The 20,910-nt window shown below is 39.0% G+C and overlaps 1 protein-coding gene across 1 annotated transcript in view; it reads right to left on the bottom strand.

Moving 5' to 3' along the window:
* Positions 1-20,651, bottom strand: part of LOC122412519 (dipeptidase 1-like) — a 104,298-nt gene extending 83,647 nt beyond the window's left edge. Inside the window, exons 1-2 of the mRNA XM_043422104.1 lie at positions 20,485-20,651; positions 15,347-17,113 (exon numbers count right to left, since the gene is read on the bottom strand). Of these exons, the coding sequence (XP_043278039.1) occupies positions 15,347-15,471 (125 nt within the window). The 5' untranslated portion in view covers positions 15,472-17,113; positions 20,485-20,651. The remainder of the gene's footprint in view (positions 1-15,346; positions 17,114-20,484) is intronic.
* Between the last annotated feature and the right edge of the window lie 259 nt (positions 20,652-20,910).

Below are 20,910 nucleotides of genomic sequence, written 5' to 3'. Positions count from 1 at the left end.
ACTGCCAAATGCCACTTCGCCATTCCATTGTTCACTATATACGGCTGAAGGTTCCCTTTTATACACACTCATACAAACATTTATATAAACACGTATATGTATATGGGTATATCGAACAATGCAGGAAGGTATGATTACCTCGTAGTCTCGCTTGCAAGCGTCGTTTTACATCGCGAAATCTCTCCTCTCCGGGCCTGAAATATATTGCCGTTTCTAACGTAACGCGGAATGTTACCTCTTCTATACAATATTTCGCAGCCCGCTTCAAACTCCCAGAAATTTCATTCCGAATTAATACCTTTGGCGAACTAATTAGAAATTATGAGATAAAGTAATAATTAGCCTTAATTATTCGTTGTCCTCTTAAAGATGGACTACTCGAAAACAGTATTGATTTTGCATAACGCAAATTCCCGGAAGATGGTGAAGAATTGAGCATAAAAATTCTTGGCTAGTTGAAACTGGGAAAAAGAGTTGAGAAATGTTGGAGGAAGCTCGGAAAGATTATTTCGTGGAACGTGTTTCGTGGAACATCACTTTACCGTGAATAGTTAACTGATACTTGCATGAGTTGAAACAGGTTTAATTAAATTACTCAAAGTCGCTATGTTTTTGTGTTGAAAGGTTATTGAATGTTGTTTTATTCCCAGTTTTATAAATCGGAGGCTAAAAGTGTACTGCTGGAAGTTTGAGTGTTTTGGTTCATTTTACACGAAGTAATGTGCCCGGTGAAGTATTCCACATTGTCGAGAATTTTCGTAGCGAGTTTTTGAGACGGAAACTCTTGAAAGGTTTAAAGGAGAAGGCATGGATAAAGGAGTCAAAAGAGAGTGGGGGTTAATTGCGAAAGGACGATAAGGCGGTCGGTCGCGCGATATGCATATGAATAGAATATTTCGTTTGCAGGGTGCGCCTTTTGCTCTACCGGGTGGGCTCGAAAAATTTGGGAGTTTCGATATGTTTTCATACTCGGCATAAAAGTTGGAGCATCTTTAGTGCTTCGCGACTACATTTGCTGTGGCTTTCGGTTCTTTGGGAAGAGCCAATTCCACAAATTTTTCAAGTTTCAATGTTTATTTGAATTAAAGAAATTTGACTCGGAAGAACTTGAGTTTTTGTTGCGATCGAGCTTTCGAATTTACCTCCTTAAAGATCATTCGGCAACCACCACAAAATATTTCAAATGATGCTCAATCATTTGACGGGCGACCAGATCTTGGTCTTCTCAATTTCGTCGAATCACCCTATACACAAATATTAACCGACGGGAAAGGCGTCACCGCGAAAATGCAAATTTGACTTCCGGCGTGCGAGATCGTCGGGTATTCGTGCACCAACGTTCTGTACTTCTTCATCCTCAGCTTCTCCCGCTCCCACATAGTAGTTTGAAGTTATGAAACGAGCCCGAAATTTTGGCATATCGTGTGTTCGTTTAAAGCCGTGCTCCGAGAGCCTCGATTGGCCGCAGTTAACCTCGAAAATCACATTTAGTCAACATGAGATATTACCCGGAGGTATAAGTGGCCGGAGAAACGTGCGAGTATCCACCTCTCGGATGGAGGGTGATGTAAGGGCAGGGGGAATTTTATTATCGCAGTGCAAGAGAACAGGGCTGTTACAATTTGGGATTATGTGGTGGATCATGCTTTCGTACAGTTGCTCTTTTCTAGGTGACTCCGAAACCGATTAAGTCCCCTGCGGTTTCTCGAGAAAATGAAACATCCCATGGGGCAATCTTCCAGGCTAGTTCAGACTGTGGGGTGAAAGTAGCACGAGTATCGAAACAACCCTCACAAGAGTAGTTCTTTTTTAACTCATGTATATGAAGTGTGATGATAAAAATACCCAAGGCTTGTTGCGTTTCGGAACCCCCACACGTACCCTTCGATTTTCCCTTCGCCCGAATCGATCATTTACAACTTGCAAAATATATTTTCATTGCTCCTCTCCAAGTAAACCATTTTTCTCCAAGCCTCGGATAAAAATGAGGTCGCTTTTGACACATGTATTGGATCCTTAATGTCCATACCATTTTCACGTTTTTATTCGGCTCCTTTTTTATTTACGAGTCTTCGTGGAGGAAGACCAGCTTCGGATAAAATGTTTTTGAGTTTACGGCCTAGTAATTTTAAGTCTACAGAATTTCTAGGTTTATTTCGATGATTTTGAATATCGCTATTTTTATAGGTTACAGAGCTCTTCGCACAGTTTTTAAAAGTATTTCATTTCCGTCACTATTTTCTATCCAGTTGAATAGTTGAGAGTCCGCGACAGTGTGCTAGTCACGAAAGGCGATTTCGAATAACACACGGTCCAACACCTTGGTTCTCTCCCACAATTTATTTTTCCCCGCTCGCGGAAGACACGGCTCCGCAGTTTGATTTCGCAGATAAACTCCGCCGGCCAAACAAGAGCGCAATGACTCTTGCAATACATTCTAGAAATATAAAGAAAAACTTTTTCGTACAAAGTTTCCAAAATGTAGAATTTCTTAGATTCTTTTCCCTGGACGATATTCTCAAATGCCAATTTCATATGAGCCGCACTGTCAAAAATATTTCAAAACTTGTCCATTGGCGTTTTTTTATTGAACTCAACATCGGGGTTCTTTAATGACGACATGGAAAGCCGAAGCTTATGCAGGATAAGAGAATATTTCAGATGATTTTCATCACACGATTCCGAATTCGTTCAAATAATTTACAGTCTAGAAAAAAGAGTTGCCAACATTTTCCTCCGCAACACCGTGACGAGAATACCGACATAATCGAGAAAGAAAAATGATAAAAGCTTTTGCAAAGATTGTGAAGAAGAGGGTTCCATGCTGATAAGCTCATTGTATGTTCAAATGAGCTCTTGAGTCTCGCTCGTAGTTTGTGCACTTACGATCCGGACACCCTGTATACATATATATGTATAAAAACATATACAAGGAATGCATTGTATATAAAGCTGTGGGAATAGAATTACAGTCGGCAGGATTGCTCGGAGAGTAAGCAGCTGAGAGTTAGAGGAGATGTAGCGGAAGCTCGGAAAACGTAGCGCATTAACTATACCACGAAGTTTCAGATCTCTCACAGTCGTTGACGTCGAGAGTGGTAGAAGTGCCGTATTACACAGTGTATGGGAAATAATCCTCGGAGACTCTGACAACATCTATAGAAAGCATCTTCGTCGTAGACGAAAGCCCAGAATGTAGGGTTACGTTAAATCAAACCCTTATAACTAGAGCGACCCATGTATATAAAGTGAACGGTCGAGCTTTTACCCTCTATTTATGAACCCTCATACCCAGGGGGTGCTAAGAGTAACGGCAGATATTATCGAAACTCGATAGATTATGGAATTTCGAGAAAAAAATATTGTCTTAACGATATTTATTTCAGGAACATTCTGTTTTTAGTGTTAATCAATAAATGAAACGTCGAGAGTGCGTAAGGAAGATCGAGAAGCTTAGAGGGAAAAATCGGGGTCTTCTGCTAATGAGCCCTCTTCATTGGTGCTCGTTCACTCATATTTCTGGCATGCTTCGTTGAGGAGGCAAACGGCCTGAGGCTTTGTTTTTAGAATTTCACAATTTCTGCATCTTCCGAATATACAAATAATAATCAATCAATCATAAGTGGCGACACAAAAAAGAGTGAAAACGGTCGACTGTTTCCTTTGGCATCATTTCACTTTTCAGCCCCTTCAAAGAAACGGTCGAGTCACTCTCCGGACACCGTTGATTCACGTGTGTCTATAGCATTGAAGTGGCGAAAGCTCGACCGTTTACTTTGTCGTCCATTTGCACCAAGGAGAATCTCCAATTTCATTTCGTCGACGTCTTCGTCGTCCCCAGTCTTCCTTTCAGGCTTCTCTCGTCTCTCGCTCATCAAGAGCAGTTAGAAATTATTCTGTCGATCCAGCTACTACTTATCGCTTTGGCTGGTACACGACCTTACCGGGGCTTCTTGATGGCTATGATTCGAGCAGTCGTAGCAGATAACACGATGGCAAGACTTACAGAAGAGAGACGGTCAAAGAGAAATGTCTCTGGACTTGACTAGGAACCTCCTCAACGTTACCTTATATTGAGATCTCCGACATTAAAGCACATGCAAATTTACGACCTCCACGCTTCAACCTCGAGGAGGGTCGTTCATAATTTCTATTTTATACTTCATGAAGCGAAGATTTTTGTTTTATTACGCAGATAAAAATTGATGGAGCACGTAATAAAAGGTGGAACTTTTATGCCCGATGAAAAAAAAAAGTTGCAAGCGATAAAAATTATTCGAACATCAATGTGTGAAGGGATTCTTTATCTTAGGATTATTCAAACGGATCTTGGAATGCATTCACAAAAGTTTGTATTTTTCGATTCAATGAGAAATTTGAACTCTCATTTTGTGATTAATTGTATTAAAATCTTATTACTTCAAGATTTAATTTATTTTCAGACACAATTTCACAATATTAGTTTAAAATAAAACAAATCAGGAAATATTACAAATGCATCGTACGTTGAGGTTTTATTTGAAGACATTTTCAAGCAGTCACATCCAACTAGTGATTTAAATAGCAAAAGTCATAGATTCCTCTTGAACAAATAAAAATACATAGGAAGTTTCGCTCCTCGTAGGACTTTTAGAGATCTCACCGACTTTCGAAAAAAGCATCAACTATATACGACGATAAAAAAAGTTTGTTGAATCTCCAAAAAACAAAATTGACAAAACGTTGGAGAAATTAGAACAAAAATATTGAAATTCATCGTTGTGATTATCAGAGGGCATTTGATAGAACAGGATGCATGTATCGGATGTGGGTTGTGATACTGATCAAGATCCCTATCGCTCTCGTTATGAGGAAAATTGGGAGGGATATGACTGAGAAGGTTTGCTGGTAAGATCAAAAGATAAGGATCGGTATTAGCTGCTAGAGGGCGGATACAATCGTTCAAAGTGTGTTTGCTCAAGTATACAGCGGCCAAAGCGTCCGGAGATTAGTGCCCTCTAGACCGAAGGGCAAAAGAGAAAGACAGATGGATAAACATCGGTGTATAATACTATGTTCTATTTTAATGAATTTTGTGACATTAGTAAAAAAACTGATAGGACAAATTTGGGGTGTGAAATATTTGCGACAGGATTTGGGAAAATTTTTTCCACTTTTCAAGTTGGTGATAATATTATTAGTGACTGAGTGTGAGCCAAATCTTTGGATATTCATAATTATTATTATTGTAATTTTTGAAGTAAAACTTCTATAGGCGTGCTGGGCTTGGGGGGGGGGGGGGGGGGGTAAACTGGAGAAAATCTTGTTACGGAAGTGTGCAACGGAAGTGCTACGAAAATAGTGAATGCGCATGCGTATGTACATTTTCGTTCTCTCTCACGCCCATTGCCATGGACTCATGTGATTGGGCGAAGCGAACGATAATTGAGAAAGAGATATACGTTGGTAGAGATAGAAATACCTAATACACAGTGTAGGCCCATCGTCCCCATTCTTACATTTAACCTTGAGCCCTGACTTGGAAGTATTGTAGGAGCAAGAGAGAGAGAGAGAGAGTGATGCGCACGCACATTTTCTTTCCGACTTTCTCTTATTTTACGCAGTATTAGTGCGTTAGCCTGCTTTACACGACCATTGATAGAAGCCCTATAGGAGCAAGTGATAGAAATTTCGCGCGTTTTTTTTCTTTCTCTCTTTTTCTCACTGCCAGTTCATGAAATATATACATCTCAGTAAAGCATGTGTGAGTTTTGAGTTCAGTAGCTTTAAACGAACGATATGAAAACCAAGCACAAAATTTTTTATAAAATTTTATTTTTTTTAATAAAAATTTTAAATTACAATAATTGTAACACTTTTTTAATAGAGAAAGTAATCCTCTACGAAAAACCACAAGAATTTTCATGTTTTTTATATACATATTCAAGTACACAGCTACTGAATATAACGTTATGTGTCGAGATCTTTGAATTTCAACCCATATAAATGACGTGACGGCCGTTGCTGCAGTACGGCACACACCGATAATTCATGACGTATCATTCAACTTGATTGTTTTATACTTGATTTTTTAAGAATCTCAAAATAAAATAGCACTGTTTCTTTGTAAAAAAAAGTCTGAACTTTACGAAAAAAATATTACAAAATATTTAAAAAATGGTACATTAGGAGAAAAAGCAATTTTAAAGTTATAATTGCTTTTTCAGGATTTATCTGATCCTTGAGAATATTTAAAATATTTTTATCGAAAAGCTGAGGTTTTATCACATAAAAATGACTACGTTTAGTGTTCCGAAAAATAATTCAGGGGTTCGATATTTGCAACACGAGAAGTTAACAATTGCAAATTTTCAAATTTTCAAACCTCTATAACTTAGAAACGGCTAGACAAAAAAAATTTTTTTAAATCATGAAAGCCCACAGTGACACGTACTTTTGAAAAGTAATGACCGTTATGCATACTAATTCAGACCCTCCAGCACAAATTAATTCCATAATTGGTGGAATGACCCATACACCTGTACGTTGCGAAAAAAGTTTTACTTCAGTTGTGTGGTCTAAAGCTCACTCACTTTTTTTCTTAGGAATTTCTCTCTTCGAAGCGGATTTTCGTATCGGGTTCAATTGGACACCCTGTATGAAGGCAAAGGGAGAAACATGTCTGACCACGAACATCCCTATCCACTTGCAAACCGCAGGTAGATACGATCACGTTTCTCTACCGTTAATTAAAAGCTTAACTAAAGGAGTGTTTCTGACTAATACGTCCATATCCGGTGCAGATTGATTCTCTAGATTGGTGTTGGCAAATATATCATGGTGATCCTATTAGTTTTATTAATCGGGCAAATGGTTTAAGGGGGAATAATAAGGAATAAAGAGTAATCACTTTTTTAGCGACTCCCTTTCTCAAGTGGCTCTATCCACGTTTCAGCAGAACACTGAAATTTGTCAGTAATTATGGAGTAATTATCAAGTTTTAGGAATCATTCGGTCATCAATAAACTTCTGGAGGAGTAGCAAAATTTCACTGGAGTTTTTAAGGGTGAAATCCATGAAAGTTGAGAAACGTTCGATATTTTGTTCCTCTATTTTTTCGTGCGTTGAACTTCGCCATGTTTCTTTACAAAACAAAAAAGTCTCTCACCCTGCTTCAGCGTTTATCGTGTCACTGTTTTTCCGTTTGATCAGGGAGCCAGACTTTTTCTTCGTTTCGTAACCATTCAACTTTAATACGTCGTGATTTCCTTCCGGCATTTTTGCTTCTTCTCCTTTTATTCTCCTTTCTTTAACGGGTCTTGTACCGGCGAGGTAAGCTTTTAACTTTTCCGACGAGTAAAACGTCGTGTATTAACTAGCTGAGCCAAGTTTTACACGTTTAATACCGAGATAGTGGCCGAGTGGAAAGAAGAGAAGGAAAAAAGAGCGGAGGGTGAAAAAAATTGGTGAGGGATGGGGAGAAAACGAGAGAAATGGACGGCTTGATTTTCTGATGCGTATTAAATGCGTATTTTCGAAGGGTGGAAAGAGTCTTTCTCTTCTTCTTCCTTTTCACTGGATTTTCTTCCGGAGCTTAGAATAAAATTGCGCCACGAAAATCTCAACATCTGTGACGAAATAGAATACATACGTATATGTCTATGTATATGTAGAGAATGAGAGACTTGTTGCACTCCGAGAGGTCCATTCCTCCCTCATCCGCCATAATGATGAAACGATAAAATCGCCCAGACCACCCTCGAGCAGTTTTGGAAAGCTCAGTCCGCGAATCAACCTGATGTATTCGAGCACGTCGAGGGAAAGTGTTGCATCGATTTCTTGAGAATTAAAAAATACCTAAAGTGGATTGCTGAGGTCAGTGGAGATAAGAGGATTAAGCACTCTAAGATGTGACTCGTAATTATTGAAATTCTCAAGCATTTTATGTTTTTTCAATCAACTATAACAGGAGGAATCACCATTGCGTTGAATTATACATCGAACAGTGAAAGATACGAAATCATTATACAAAGAAACTTCAATAGAGCTACTCAACGAATTAAAAATGTATAATTTCTTCCTCGGGGCTGGAGCTCGTAATTTAATATTGAACAACGGAGCGAAGAGAGAGAGAGAAAGAATAAGAAAGCACATAATGGAATGTGAATTTACTCGTAATGTCGTAAAGCTCTTTGGCATTCACTTCTGAGCTCTGAATTCCGAGGGTCCGCTTCGCGTTATTTCGTCTTGGTCGGAAAAAGCTTGAAAGGGTGGGGGTTAGAAAGGATTGGGGATCGGGTTTTGAGACGAGAAATCTGCGAGATAGAAAATCCAAGGGAAGACATTATCAAAAGCTCCACAAGCTTTAGAGACTCTTTTTTACGTATACATGCACGACGCTTTAATACGTTATATAGACGTTGCTCCGGTCGTAGCGAATTTGTGAGCGTCGAGCGCGTACGCTTTTCGGTTAATCTCCCGGAATTTGACTCGAGGGAACTCGTATTTTTCCAGTAAGGTAGTAACTTCTATATGCTTTTTTCCAACCATATCTATGTGGAAATTAAGTTGAGTGTATGAGAATATGTAAATACAAAGATGCACGGCAGCGTCGACATTGTGATTGAGCCACGGAACCCCCAAAAGCCGCAGATATTTAGGGTTTTCTCTTTCGACATCCCTCTGACCTTTAGGATGCTTTTTTGGATCCATTTTCATCAAATTAAAATTTTTGAAAATATTACAGAATTTAAAAATCCCCTTCTTCTTTTCCCCTTCATGGATCCTCAAAAATCTTCTTCGAGGACACGAAAGTTTCAGTCAAAAACGACCGAATTTCGGATTCGCAATTACAAAATCGATGGTTCGCGGCTGCTAAAATTCTTATCCCGATGCGAATCGGGTGAACGAACGTTGTTGTTTTCATTCAATTACTCTATCAATTTATTTTGTGTCAAGAGACGTTTAATTAAATTGGTTCTCGAAAGTTTTTTGGATCAGTAAAATGGACCAAAGATATTGTAGTTTTTATCCGAGTTTCGTAAAAACGTCGTGAAATGGCTGAATTCACGGAGGTTTTTTCGGGCTAAAGTTGTTCAGAGCGAGGGTTAACGGCACCCGATATATCTGGAGTTCTCGTTAGACGTTGAAACTGCAGCGTGCTAGCATTTCCCCCTTTTTCGTGCTCCTTCCTTTTCGTAACGGCAATTAAATATTTCCGGGGGTAGAAATAAATTTCGCAAAAAAACGCGAACGTGGATAAGCTCGCCATACACTGCTGGCTTCGCGTAATTACCGAGAGACTGTAGCACATTCAAAGCAACGCTAAGGGCTCTGAGACATGATTTAAATGTTTACACATGTGGACCATTTTTCCAACACTTTTTCGTTCTTCGTACTCGGAAACGGAGAATTCGAAGGCTTATATGGAAAATAAAAAATCTGAAAATTCAGACGCTTTTGCTGCTTTTCTATTCGACGATTATTTCTGAGTAGATTTCTTCATTTTTTCGGGGTCCTTTCAATGGAACTTGGAATTTGTTTTGAGGACTGAGTTGCATCTAAAAATTTGAACGTATTTCTGAATGCCAAATTTCACAATGTTTTCATACAACTTGGTAAATGTTTTTCTAGTTTCTAAAATACTTTACGGGGTACGAGGTTGTATGTTGAAAACACAGAAATTCTTGTCTCCGAGACTGAATCCTATTTCATTTATTTGGAGCGTGTAATCGTATATATGTTTTTTTCCATTATTCATTTTTCTGTGAGGACGAGTTCGAGAACGCAGAGAATTGCATTATCCGAAAGTTTGGCTTGCCGAATACCAACGACTGTGGAATTTCTTGCGGCCTCCGACAAATTATGGGGCATTTTATGCAGAATGCCTCGTAGCTTGGATTTTCGGAATTCGGAACATCGTAAAATCGATAGCGATCCATGCTCAAGTCCGATTTCTTCACATTTGTGATTAAACTCTTGCCTTTTCATTAGAAAAAACTGCAAAAGTATGTTTCTGGCGTTAAGATGATCGATATATAATATTTGAAAAGTTGTAAAATCGTAAGCAGTTAAAAAATGTAAGGCCAATGGGAGATTCGAAGCTGGGCTCATTTGTAATGGAACAACCCGTGTGAAAATCATTTATTGGAAATTCGAGTAAAAGGGAGATGTGGTTGTAGAAAGAAAGAGACAAAGAGATTTCCACGAAGAGGAGGGAGGCAGAAGGAAGAAAAAAAGGGAGACAGATGAAGATGGAAGGGTTGCGGAATGGAAAGAGAAGAATAGAAAGGGGATAGAAGAGAAGAAAGGACCAGTTAGCCACAGAGCTGAGCTCGTGGCAAATATTTTCTCCAAATTGCTTGTCCCCCGAGGCGTCACAAGGAAGAACACAGGGTGAATATTTGATTCAACACGAGAGAGTAGACGAAGAAGGGGCAAAACCACAGAGCAATGGAGAAACGGAGTTTGTACGTGTGTGAGCGAGAGAGAGAGAGAGAGAGAGGGAGGGAGAGAAAGGGGAAAGAGAGATGTGGTTTCTGTCGAGTGGGAAATTCTCTGGAGAACGAGAATGCATAGACTCACTTTGTCGGTATCCCACATCCCCACTTCCGGCTATAGGATGACATTTTATGGCCAAAGTTGTCGGAACATTGTCCAACGATTAGCTCAATACAATTGAATATTTCTCGCTAACGAATTTTCCATTAATCCTGGCTCGAATCTCAATTCTTCACTATCCTTAGGACGGATCTTTTCAAAATCAATCTCATTGCACGTGAATTGTTAATATTTTACTTGAAAAATTCAATCAATTTCATGAGTGGACATGGGTCGAAGAAGAAGAAGAATTTCGAAATTCTTTACGAAGCACACAACCCTCATAACTTTTTTTTCAATCCTACAAAACCGATTATCGATGGAATCACCTCGTTGCCACGATCCAGTCAAAATGAGCGATCTCGTTCGTCTGAAAAATGTACTTATTTGCATATTCTGGAAAAACCCCATGAGCACTTTTCTCCTTCAAATTTTGGTCGATCGATATAACCCAATAGCCATTTACCGGTTGGATGATTGGAAACTTCTCGAACGAGGACAATTTTTCGCGAATATTCGGTCTCGCCCAGGGGATTGCCAACGACTCTCGATTTTCCATGAGAATCTTTCTCCCTTCCTTCTTCCTCTCTCTCTCTTTCGCTCTCCTCCCCCCCCCCCCCCCCCCCCACCACGCTTTCTGTCCCTTCGAAAGGGAATCGTGAGCTCAAGAGCTTTTCGACGCTCGATGTGGGCTTGCTCTAGCTGGACACCCGAGAATGCTTCGGAGGCACGAAGAAAAGGATGCAATTTACCACGACAAAGGCTCGAATCTCTGCCTCTCTGATCCGCTAACCTATTTCGCTGGACGACATCGATACACGTGAGAAGTAGAACCGTACACACATACATATATCTCCACATTTATCCATGTACACAGGGTGTCCGAAAAGTCACGCTCGAAATAGTCACACGAATAGCGAAATTTACTAGTGACAAAGATATCTCGTGCAAAAAAATATCGATTTGCGATTACAATTAATGAGTCAAACGCTCGATCGTGCGGAGCTCGTTTCCGGTGTACGGTCACAGCCACTGCGTAGGATTTTCGTTTGACGCTTAGCCATGCCCTTTTCTCATCGCTCCCACCAGATTGGCTCTCACTAATTAATTAATTCTCATTAAAAAAAAACTGTCACTGAGGACAAATTTTGAAGAATTTTCCTTAAGGATACTCGCGAACTGCTCGCCCTGTTCATTTCCTGCGCAACTCTCCGGACACCCGGTACATTTTTATTCATTTATGTCTCCATGGGTTCGTCCTCAGAGACATTTATATCTATGTCTGGTTTGGGAACGTCGGTAAACTATTATTGTGTACAATTCGGTTGTCCCTCTTTACACAGACCCACACAATTTCGCCATCTATCCTTGGCGAAGGGCCGGAAGCTTCGGTATACGACGTACTTGCGAGCATCTATCCGACAAACTTTGTCCGAGGAGTTTCGGAATCAAGCATACACCACCTCAAATGTATTATTTTGATACGAATCCCGAATAATTTGCCTTGTAAATTTGCTCTCCGGAGGACACCTTTATTTATTGTGACAAGTGTCAAAGTATTGTGACAAGTGTCAAACTTTTTCCGATAAGATTTTCCGAGGAGGAGTAAGTTCGATTATTCATTTGAAGGGCTGAATATTTTTATGTTCTTCATTAAGGATGTAAAAGCGGTTCGTATACTAATCAATGGACAGTTTTTGATCATATTTTTTCAAAAAAAAATGTATAGCACAATATTATTAAGAAATCTTGTAATGTTTTTTTAATGGTAAATAATATTTAAGTTCATTTCATTACGAAAAGGATTTTAAACAGAGTTATTAACACGACTCGGTAGTGCAGTGTGAAAAGTTTACAAAAATATAAAGAATTGTACAAATGTTTACATTTATAGATTGCGCGACGTTGCCAAAATTTCACGGGGTTACGAAATCCTTTCCTTGAGCATTTGTCGTCTTTAACTTTATATTTCTAATTCAGATGCCCGTTGACCCCCTTTTTTTAACGAACCCTCAAACTCCTCAAGGTTCAATGCATATAATAGACGTTTTTTATGACTAACATCTGATATAAAAATATATCAGATTTTGAGTTATACAGGCTTCGAAGTCATTGTGGCTATATATGACACGTAAAATTGTGTTCTTTTGACTAAATATATTTCGGTTAAACGGTCGTTAAGAGACCTTGAAATTTCACAGAGATTAAGTTTTAAGCTTGGACTATAATATACAAAAAAATTAGAGTGCCATCTGAAATGAGCCTGGATCCTTGATTTTTAGCAACTCGGCACTCGATTGAGGATGAAAAAGTCGTTTGAAAGAATTTGGACTGAAAATTCGACGAGAAGAAAAAAACTCATTTCTGATGATAAATTGTATGAATAGTTAAAGACTGGAACGTCGAAGTTGTTCGTAACGAAGCGTAAGCCCATTCTCCAATGGCTTTTAAGGATCATTGACTCTTTTTTGCGAGGGTGTGAACATAGCAATTTCGAGGCATCGTTATTTTTCCTTACTTCTACGTTCTTATTCATTTTGACGTAAATCCTCTATGCGGCTTGAGTTCACACACTCAAGGGATAGAGTGCATCTGTCAGGAAAATACGATTAGTGTACTGAACTTGGAAGGGAGCAGGGGAGGTGAGGAGAGGAAGCTCTTAAATACAAGGGTGGCGAAAAGGGAATGAAAATGTGAAAATCCATACATTCTCGTTTTTCCCTTCGCTGCTCTTTTTTATTATCACATTCTACACTTTTTACGCTTTCGACTACGTGCTCGCATATTCTCCATGGGGAGTTCTTTTGCAAACGGTCGATTTTTCATTTTCTCGTTTTTTTTTTCAGAATTTTTAAGTTTGCGAATCTATTCTTCAACAATTGGGCAATAACGAAAAGGATTTGGAAATAAGTGAATAAGTTCGGGGGCAAAAAATAAACGATGGCATCTTGAAAAAGAACCTCACTACGAATTTACCAATTGGAACATTTTTCAGCAGGAATTTTAAAGCTGAAGAACTTCAATGAAAATTTAACTCCAGGGATATCTCAAGGGCAATGGAGAATGCAAACTTTATTGAATGAGTTTTGAGAAATGACTGAACAGACATTAGAAATGAGTGTTGCGATTACTTTACTTGAAAAAATGCATGCAAATTTCAAGTACCCTAATAAAAAGATCGCAGGTTCGTGTTAAATTCCCTTTGTCATGTTAAGCAAGGGCGAATGAACGGGGGCGCTTTACGAAAGATACTCCGAAAGTTTGAGGGTTCTCTTATTCAACTTCTGAAGCTGATGCGACAAGTGCGGTTTTTCACAAGGGTTTTATTTTGCCAGAGGCATTTATGAGCAAGTGCCTCATGTATATTCGCCAATCTGCCTATAAATATATGCGTATAAATAAGTTCACGTGTACCTGTATGTAGATTTATATGCGAGTAAATCCAGGAGGGTGAATTTAGTGGCAATATTTTTGGTTCTAGGGTAGTTTATCTCAAAGATTTTTCTGAGCTCCTAAAAGTGTTGGAGCACCTAAGTTTTTGTTCGAACCCTCGATGTACATTCGGCATGAGAAACTTGCATTGCTCATGGTGTTTTTATTTTACTTTTATTCGCCAAACTGTTTCTGTTAGTCATAAAAAAACGGCGATAAAAATACGAAATCTAATATAATAAAAATCTTTTATTTTCATACTGTTCAGCCCACTGGAATTTTCTTCGCATTTATCCAACTTGATATGTCTTTTTCTCACACTAGCGAAGCTCGATAAGTTTTGAATGTACCGACGCTTCTAAAGCGGTTGAAAAAGTCGCTACTTGTATTCCGAGCATTTTTATTTATCGAGGACATTAAGGTCGTTCTTATTCGTTTTGTCAAAGTTTAATTTGATGAAATATCATTTTGCTTCTCCATTAACGGCATTGGTGGATGATTTTAATTCAGATTCCATTCATCACGAGGGTTGTATTAATTGAGACCAATTAAAATATTCCTCATTCATCCATAAGTGCTGGAAGTTTTTTAAAGCTGAGCATTTCCAAGCATGAATGTGAAGCCAATTAGAATATAAATATTATATTCACCCAAACCTCCAGCTCGTTAATTGAGGATTGGACTAATGAATATCAACCAAATTATTTTTCATTCATCCATATCATATTATGGAAAATCGAGAAGCACTGAATCCATGGTGAATCGACTAAAAATTTTCCAATTAATATGATTTTTCTTTCACTATTGATCGCGGATTAACCCATCCAGATCGGTATTCTAAATTTTGTGTACAAAATCGAAAATCTCAAATACAATGATATCAAATGACCAACTTTTACGAATGAACTTTCAATGATATCCATTTAATATCCTTTTATTGAAATCCTTTTATTTGATATCCTTTTAAAAAAAAATCCAGTGCGAGCCTCGCCGCACTGTTTACGCGAATATGCCGGATTTATGACGTCACAGAGTTCTCAAATGAGAAACGGACAAATTTTTAAATAAAAAAATCTGAATATCGGCGACGATTTTTTTTCGATTTTTCCCTTTCCATTGGTCCTTGTTGCAAGTAATTATTTTTACATATTAAATTCGCGAGATCAATGAATTTTTTATCCACCATTTCAGCCCGTTTTCCCAGAAATTTCCTTATGCAATCACCTCAATTACTCAAAAATGTTCAGATATTATTCGAACTTTTTTAGATTACTGCCAAAAATGCTCGGATCCCCCGAATGCAAAGTTAACGAGAACGAATCCGTGATTTTCTTACCCATCGATCAGTGGAACATCTCGAAGTATTCTGCGTGCAGCGGCGAGTCGATCGCCCGCGTGTGCAGCCAGTAGTATCCTCGTCAGTAGCTGACCCAGCACCATCACGCCCATCACCATCCTCATCCTCCTCCGTGCTGGGCCCGCAGCTTATTTTCACCGATAATGTCCTCATGCCATCATTCTCAATCACCACAATTTTCTCCCCGAAACGAGCACGGAACACCGAAGCAATTACAAATATCTTCGACCCTCAGGATTTATTATTTCTGACACTCACGTTAAATTTTCCTTTTTTGTTTGACTTTCCGACGCTTCGATTTATTGTCTTCGTTGACTTTTTTTATTTGTAACTACTACGAAGATTATTTAATTGTGAAAAATTCGACTGGTCAGGATTGAAATGATTATTCACTCTGGGAGTTTTTAAACGTTGCATTTTTTCGTGTACATATGATCGAGTGCATAATTCGGAGATGGAATTTTGAAGAGACTTTGAAAAAATATTTGGAGGTGATGTCGAAGGATATTTGAAGTTCGTAAGTGATTAGCTCAATCGATTATGCAGCCTCGAATCGTTGTATCTCGTCGTTTCTTTCTTACATTAGCCACTGTCAATTAAAGTTACACTTTTTGACACATTTCATTCGAGCGTTCAACCGATGGATTGTGAATAATTGGACTTTTTTCGGGATCATTCTGCCTCCATAAAGGTCAATTATCTATCACCATAGATTTTAGCAACGACAAAAATTTGAGTAATGATGACAATCGAGTCCTTATTCGAACTGTCGTTTTTATTGGACCTCAATTTTGATCACTTAAATTTCAAGGTCGTTCGGCATGGAGGACGTTGATGGTTATTTCTGGACTTTTCTTTGACCTTGATCGGGCGAGATCAGCTTGGAAATGATGTTCGACATCGAGGGTCCTTGAATGAAGGTGTCTGTTGAATGAATCCAGTGTGGAAGGTTATCGTTGTATCGAATCGTTTGATCAGGAGATAGGACACGTCGAGATCTTGCTGAATGCTCTTCTCCGGCACTTGGTGGTTGTACGGGCAAATTGTGTGTATCAGAGGCTTTACATGGGAGACAATGACTCGAAGCGGGATCGTCCTTGAAATTCCAGGAGGATGTTAATCGTTGACAGAGTGGTCGACGTGGGTATCGTAATTGGCTTTTCACCCGAGGCCCCACGTTTATACAGTCTTGTTGCGAGGCTGGTGGGAACAACCTCCGTTCGACGGTACTCGTTTTCACCTTCCCCAAAATCCAAACCAACCCCCGACCGAAAGTTGGTCAATTTTTATTAACGACTAACGAGCTCGCCGAAGACTTTCTCGTTTATATTTTCGTGTCCTCTTTTCTTTTATTTTGTTACCACATTCTTTTTCTTTTTCACTCCAGGCTCTTGTCTCACAAAAGGCTCTCTCGGGGATCGTTAAGCAAAAAACCTACGACGAGATTTTGCCTCACGTGACAAAGAAGAATTCCTCGGGGATCGAAAAAACCTCCTTCACCTTTCAACCAGCAACACTTTTCTTTCTTTTTACTGAGTCAACCCTTGATCATCCACTCACAAGAATGTTCTCGTATTAATTAATTTCTTGATTAATCTTTTACTGTATTCTTTCAACACACTGTTACAGTCACGAGATTAATTTTCATGAATCCGTCTGCTTTGCGACACTTTTCCACGGTGATGCTTTTCGACGCAGCAAAGCGTTGACTGTTCAACCGAACGGCGATCTCTCGATTTGATTTATCTGAAAGATTAACCACTTTTATGGCTACATTGTTTTGGCACTTGACACTTTTTTTTCGTGTTGATTCCATCTTTCAATTTTTATAATTGGAAGGGAATTTACAGTTTGGGGCTATAACGCTTATCAAGGACTTTAAGAGTGTTTTGTACCAACGATTAATTTCATTTCAAATATCCACGAGTCATACATAAAGATTTTCAAATTCGATCACCATCGTCATTAATATTCTATCATGCAAGCTTTTCCCATTAATTCATTTGAGCGATTGACTTTATCATTTAATTCATCAGCAGTTTTACTGCTGGTTGATGAAAAATAATCCAATCGTTTGTGCGATTATTCTCTCTCATTGCTGACAAACCACGGGTTCGTATACATTAATTATTATTCGAGGAGTGAACTCGGGCAATTTTGTCTCGTTTTTTTTTGTTTGCAACGATTATGAGCCTTGTTTTTATCGCACTATTTTCAAGCGCTGGAAAAAGTTTAATAAAAATGAAAATAATCTTCATCGCTGTTGTTGCATTCAAAGTTTTATTAAGTTTCGTACGTTGGGACAATGTTTTGACAAAATCGACTTCTTTGCCAATTTCACTCCTCCTCCAGATTCATAAACGCGGATAAGTTTTTCGATGAGAGGAAAACAGCGAGTTGTCTGCTAAACTATTTTCGTGTTTTTTTAACGCTCCTAGATGAACACAAACTTTGGTCTATAAACACGTGTGTTCCCCTTAGAAAAATAAGTCGGATGTGAAAATTCGGGAAAATCATCTCCCGAAGACACTTGAATTATTCAGAATCCCCGGTGAAATATTGTTTCGTTGAAAAACCTTTCCCACAATGTTTTCATATTTACCACGCTCAGAGCGCCTTCGGTACGATGCAGCGAATTCGTTTATTTCGTCGCTCTTCAATTTATGTTCATTTTTCATATTCCTGCATCATCGCGATTACCATTTTTATTGGTCTTTTCGGTAGAATTATTTGTCCGAAGCTTCAATTATTTAGTACAGTGAGTGAGTGAATCCACGAAAAATCGCAAAATGAAGTGATCGATCATTTCTTATTCTGTGATCAGTGAAAAGCGATGCGCAGCGTGTATTTTTTAATTTATTTTGAAAAATTTATTTTAAAGATAACGAAATCTTAATTCCTTCAAAATTCATTCCAGCCTGATATTCGACGTTCGAAAAATCAAAGTCAACATCGAGATTGACTTATCCTGTTCGACATTTTAATCTCAGCTTTGACGATGTTCGCCCGGATATCCCAAGAGTGCATTATTCCGGCGTGAGGATCGAATCGAAGCACGATGATAAACCGAGGAGAGAGACGTGTGCGTGAAATAATGAGAATAAATAATGATTTGTGCCAAAAGTTTTGCGACGTGGCATCGAACCTGATGATATGAGCACAAATTGTGTGAATAAAAACTTTTATAATTTCGAATAGTGTAACTGGGAAATCTGACAATTTTATTGTAACTCGATTAAGCATTTTCATCAATCATTTGCAATTTCGTCCTATCAGGTCGTCGCAGTCGATTATTGCGCAAACTTTTCTCTCGTCATTTGTTCCGTGAGAGTAAATTTCGCAAACATAAATTCACAAATGAATTTGCTATTCTCTCGAGGTCTATCACCGTCCTTTTTCTCTTCGCGTCTACATCTCTCTCTCCCTCCCCTCATCCGTCTCATTATCTCTGCCTTTCTTCTGGCACCCACATCACGTTCGTTCGACCAAGCAAGATCGAATTAACGAGGATCGTTAGCGTCAGGACTAGTCCAATTAATCATTCAGGCAGCTTTCGTTTCACGTATGGATACGGAGACATCCTCCCAAACTGACAAACACATGCGTGTATAGCGATAGAGAAAAAATGGAGTGTTGTCAAAGTGTTGGGCACAAGCTGGCAGCCTGTCACTATAAAGGCGTAGCTGGCGTTTATTTCGTTACATATTTCGTACGCTGCGCCCTTTCCACAAATCCAACAATATTTATACGCATATATATGAGGTATTGGGAGAGGGATAACATTCGTGCGTCAAATCCATGTCAACGCCAGTCCTGTCACATGTCAAGGTTTTGATTTAATGTGTATATATCGATATACGAGTGTATCAACATGTACACGAATGGATAGAAGTGAAATTGGTGGTTCGTTCGAGGAGATTTCGCCGAGTCTCCGACCGCATATCCGGTCGACCCACTTCCGTCTGCGGGATCATGTACAGGCACACAAAGATCGTAAATAGTGTCACGCGTTTTCGGAGGCCCCCTTACGATTGAAAAACTTGTTGACACTTTGAGTGTGCACCAAAAAAAAAAAAACACATTTCGTTACAGGGAGAGAAGGGAGCTTGCATAGAAAGAAGGATCTTGGGCCCCGATTGCTTTTGTTCTTGCTCCAGCGAGCCACCGGACTGCATGGAAATAATAAAAAAATAAAAATAAAAAAGTAGAAGATACAATTTTCCGAGTTTATACTCCCAGCCGGATCCCAAGAACTAACGAGAGAAACATGAGGCCGAAGTTTGTAGTGATGAAAAAATATGGAGCCGAAGACAGAGTATTGTATAGATATTAGTGAGAGCAAGAGAGACTGGGATTAAAAAGGAGAGGGATTACAAAGTGGCAAACACTCTTCCGATATTTTACGCCCTTTCTCGAACCGTGCACTTCCTTGTCTCACTCCGTTCGACACGCCCCCGCCTAATCATTTTCAACGAACCATTCCCAAAGTTTCTCAATCCAATACTTGTGTAATTTTAGACGAATTACCATGTAAATATATCTCTCATATACATCGGTGTGTACAAAAATGAATGCACCCGTGTGACGAAGTTAACCTGCGTGACATGCCCTCGAATCGAGTATGCTAAACTTTTAGCAAGTTCATTTTTTCCCCCTATTTGACTCTTCGCGATAAGAAAAGTTTCTGTATCTAGCCTCCTCGCTATTCCACCAACCTCTATGGTTTTTTCATTCTTACTTCCTTTCTCTCATTTCGTTTTTAACTCTCTCGTGTCGTTTCTATCGTTTGAAATAGAGAACTGAGTTTGACTAGATATCTGCATTTTTTACTTGACCTCGAAAGCAATCAATTGTACTTTTACTTTATTTAGCACATCGTTGAAAAATGTTATGTATGATTCGGTGTTTCGATCACGTTTTACCAAGTTTTACTCTCTCTCGTTGTTCAACAGTAGCGAAAATAGAGCTCGGTCGTTTGACCCCGTTTTTTCATTTTTTTTCTCAACCCCCAACTCGCGGCTTATTTTTTGCCCAAAAATGTGAGTTTTGGAAAAAAATAAAGCGACTTTTTTTCGTGTTTTTTGTTCTGGGATAACAAAACGGTGGCAAGTTCTTACAGAAAAATCGATGCTCGCAAAGGGATGCTTAATTCCCGTCGCGAGAGTATTCACCCCGAGAAAGGATGCAATGAAAGTGATGCCACGATATTGTCGCCGAACTTTGCGAACGGTTTGAACGAAGATATGAAAACGGTCGCGCGGCCGGATAAGGTCTACGCGGTCCGGAGCTGAAGACCCGACTGCTGAAAACAACCCCCGACGTTTACTATACGCCCGTCGTGGCGCAGGCGTAACCACCCCGTCCCTTCTCCATCTTCTACTTTCTCCTATATATTATTATAAATATACAAGAAATAATAAAAAGTTATGAGAATGGAATCTATCGAATTAGCGAGTAAAGTCCATCGAAAAGCGAGTGAAACGTGTGTCGATCTGATCCAGTCTTTTTCAGGTTCGTCGAATCAATTTTTCTGACACTAACAT

The sequence above is a fragment of the Venturia canescens genome, chromosome 1 (genome assembly GCF_019457755.1).
Source record: "Venturia canescens isolate UGA chromosome 1, ASM1945775v1, whole genome shotgun sequence".
Lineage (NCBI taxonomy): Eukaryota > Metazoa > Arthropoda > Insecta > Hymenoptera > Ichneumonidae > Venturia > Venturia canescens.
This window is presented reverse-complemented; position numbering and strand designations above follow the sequence as displayed.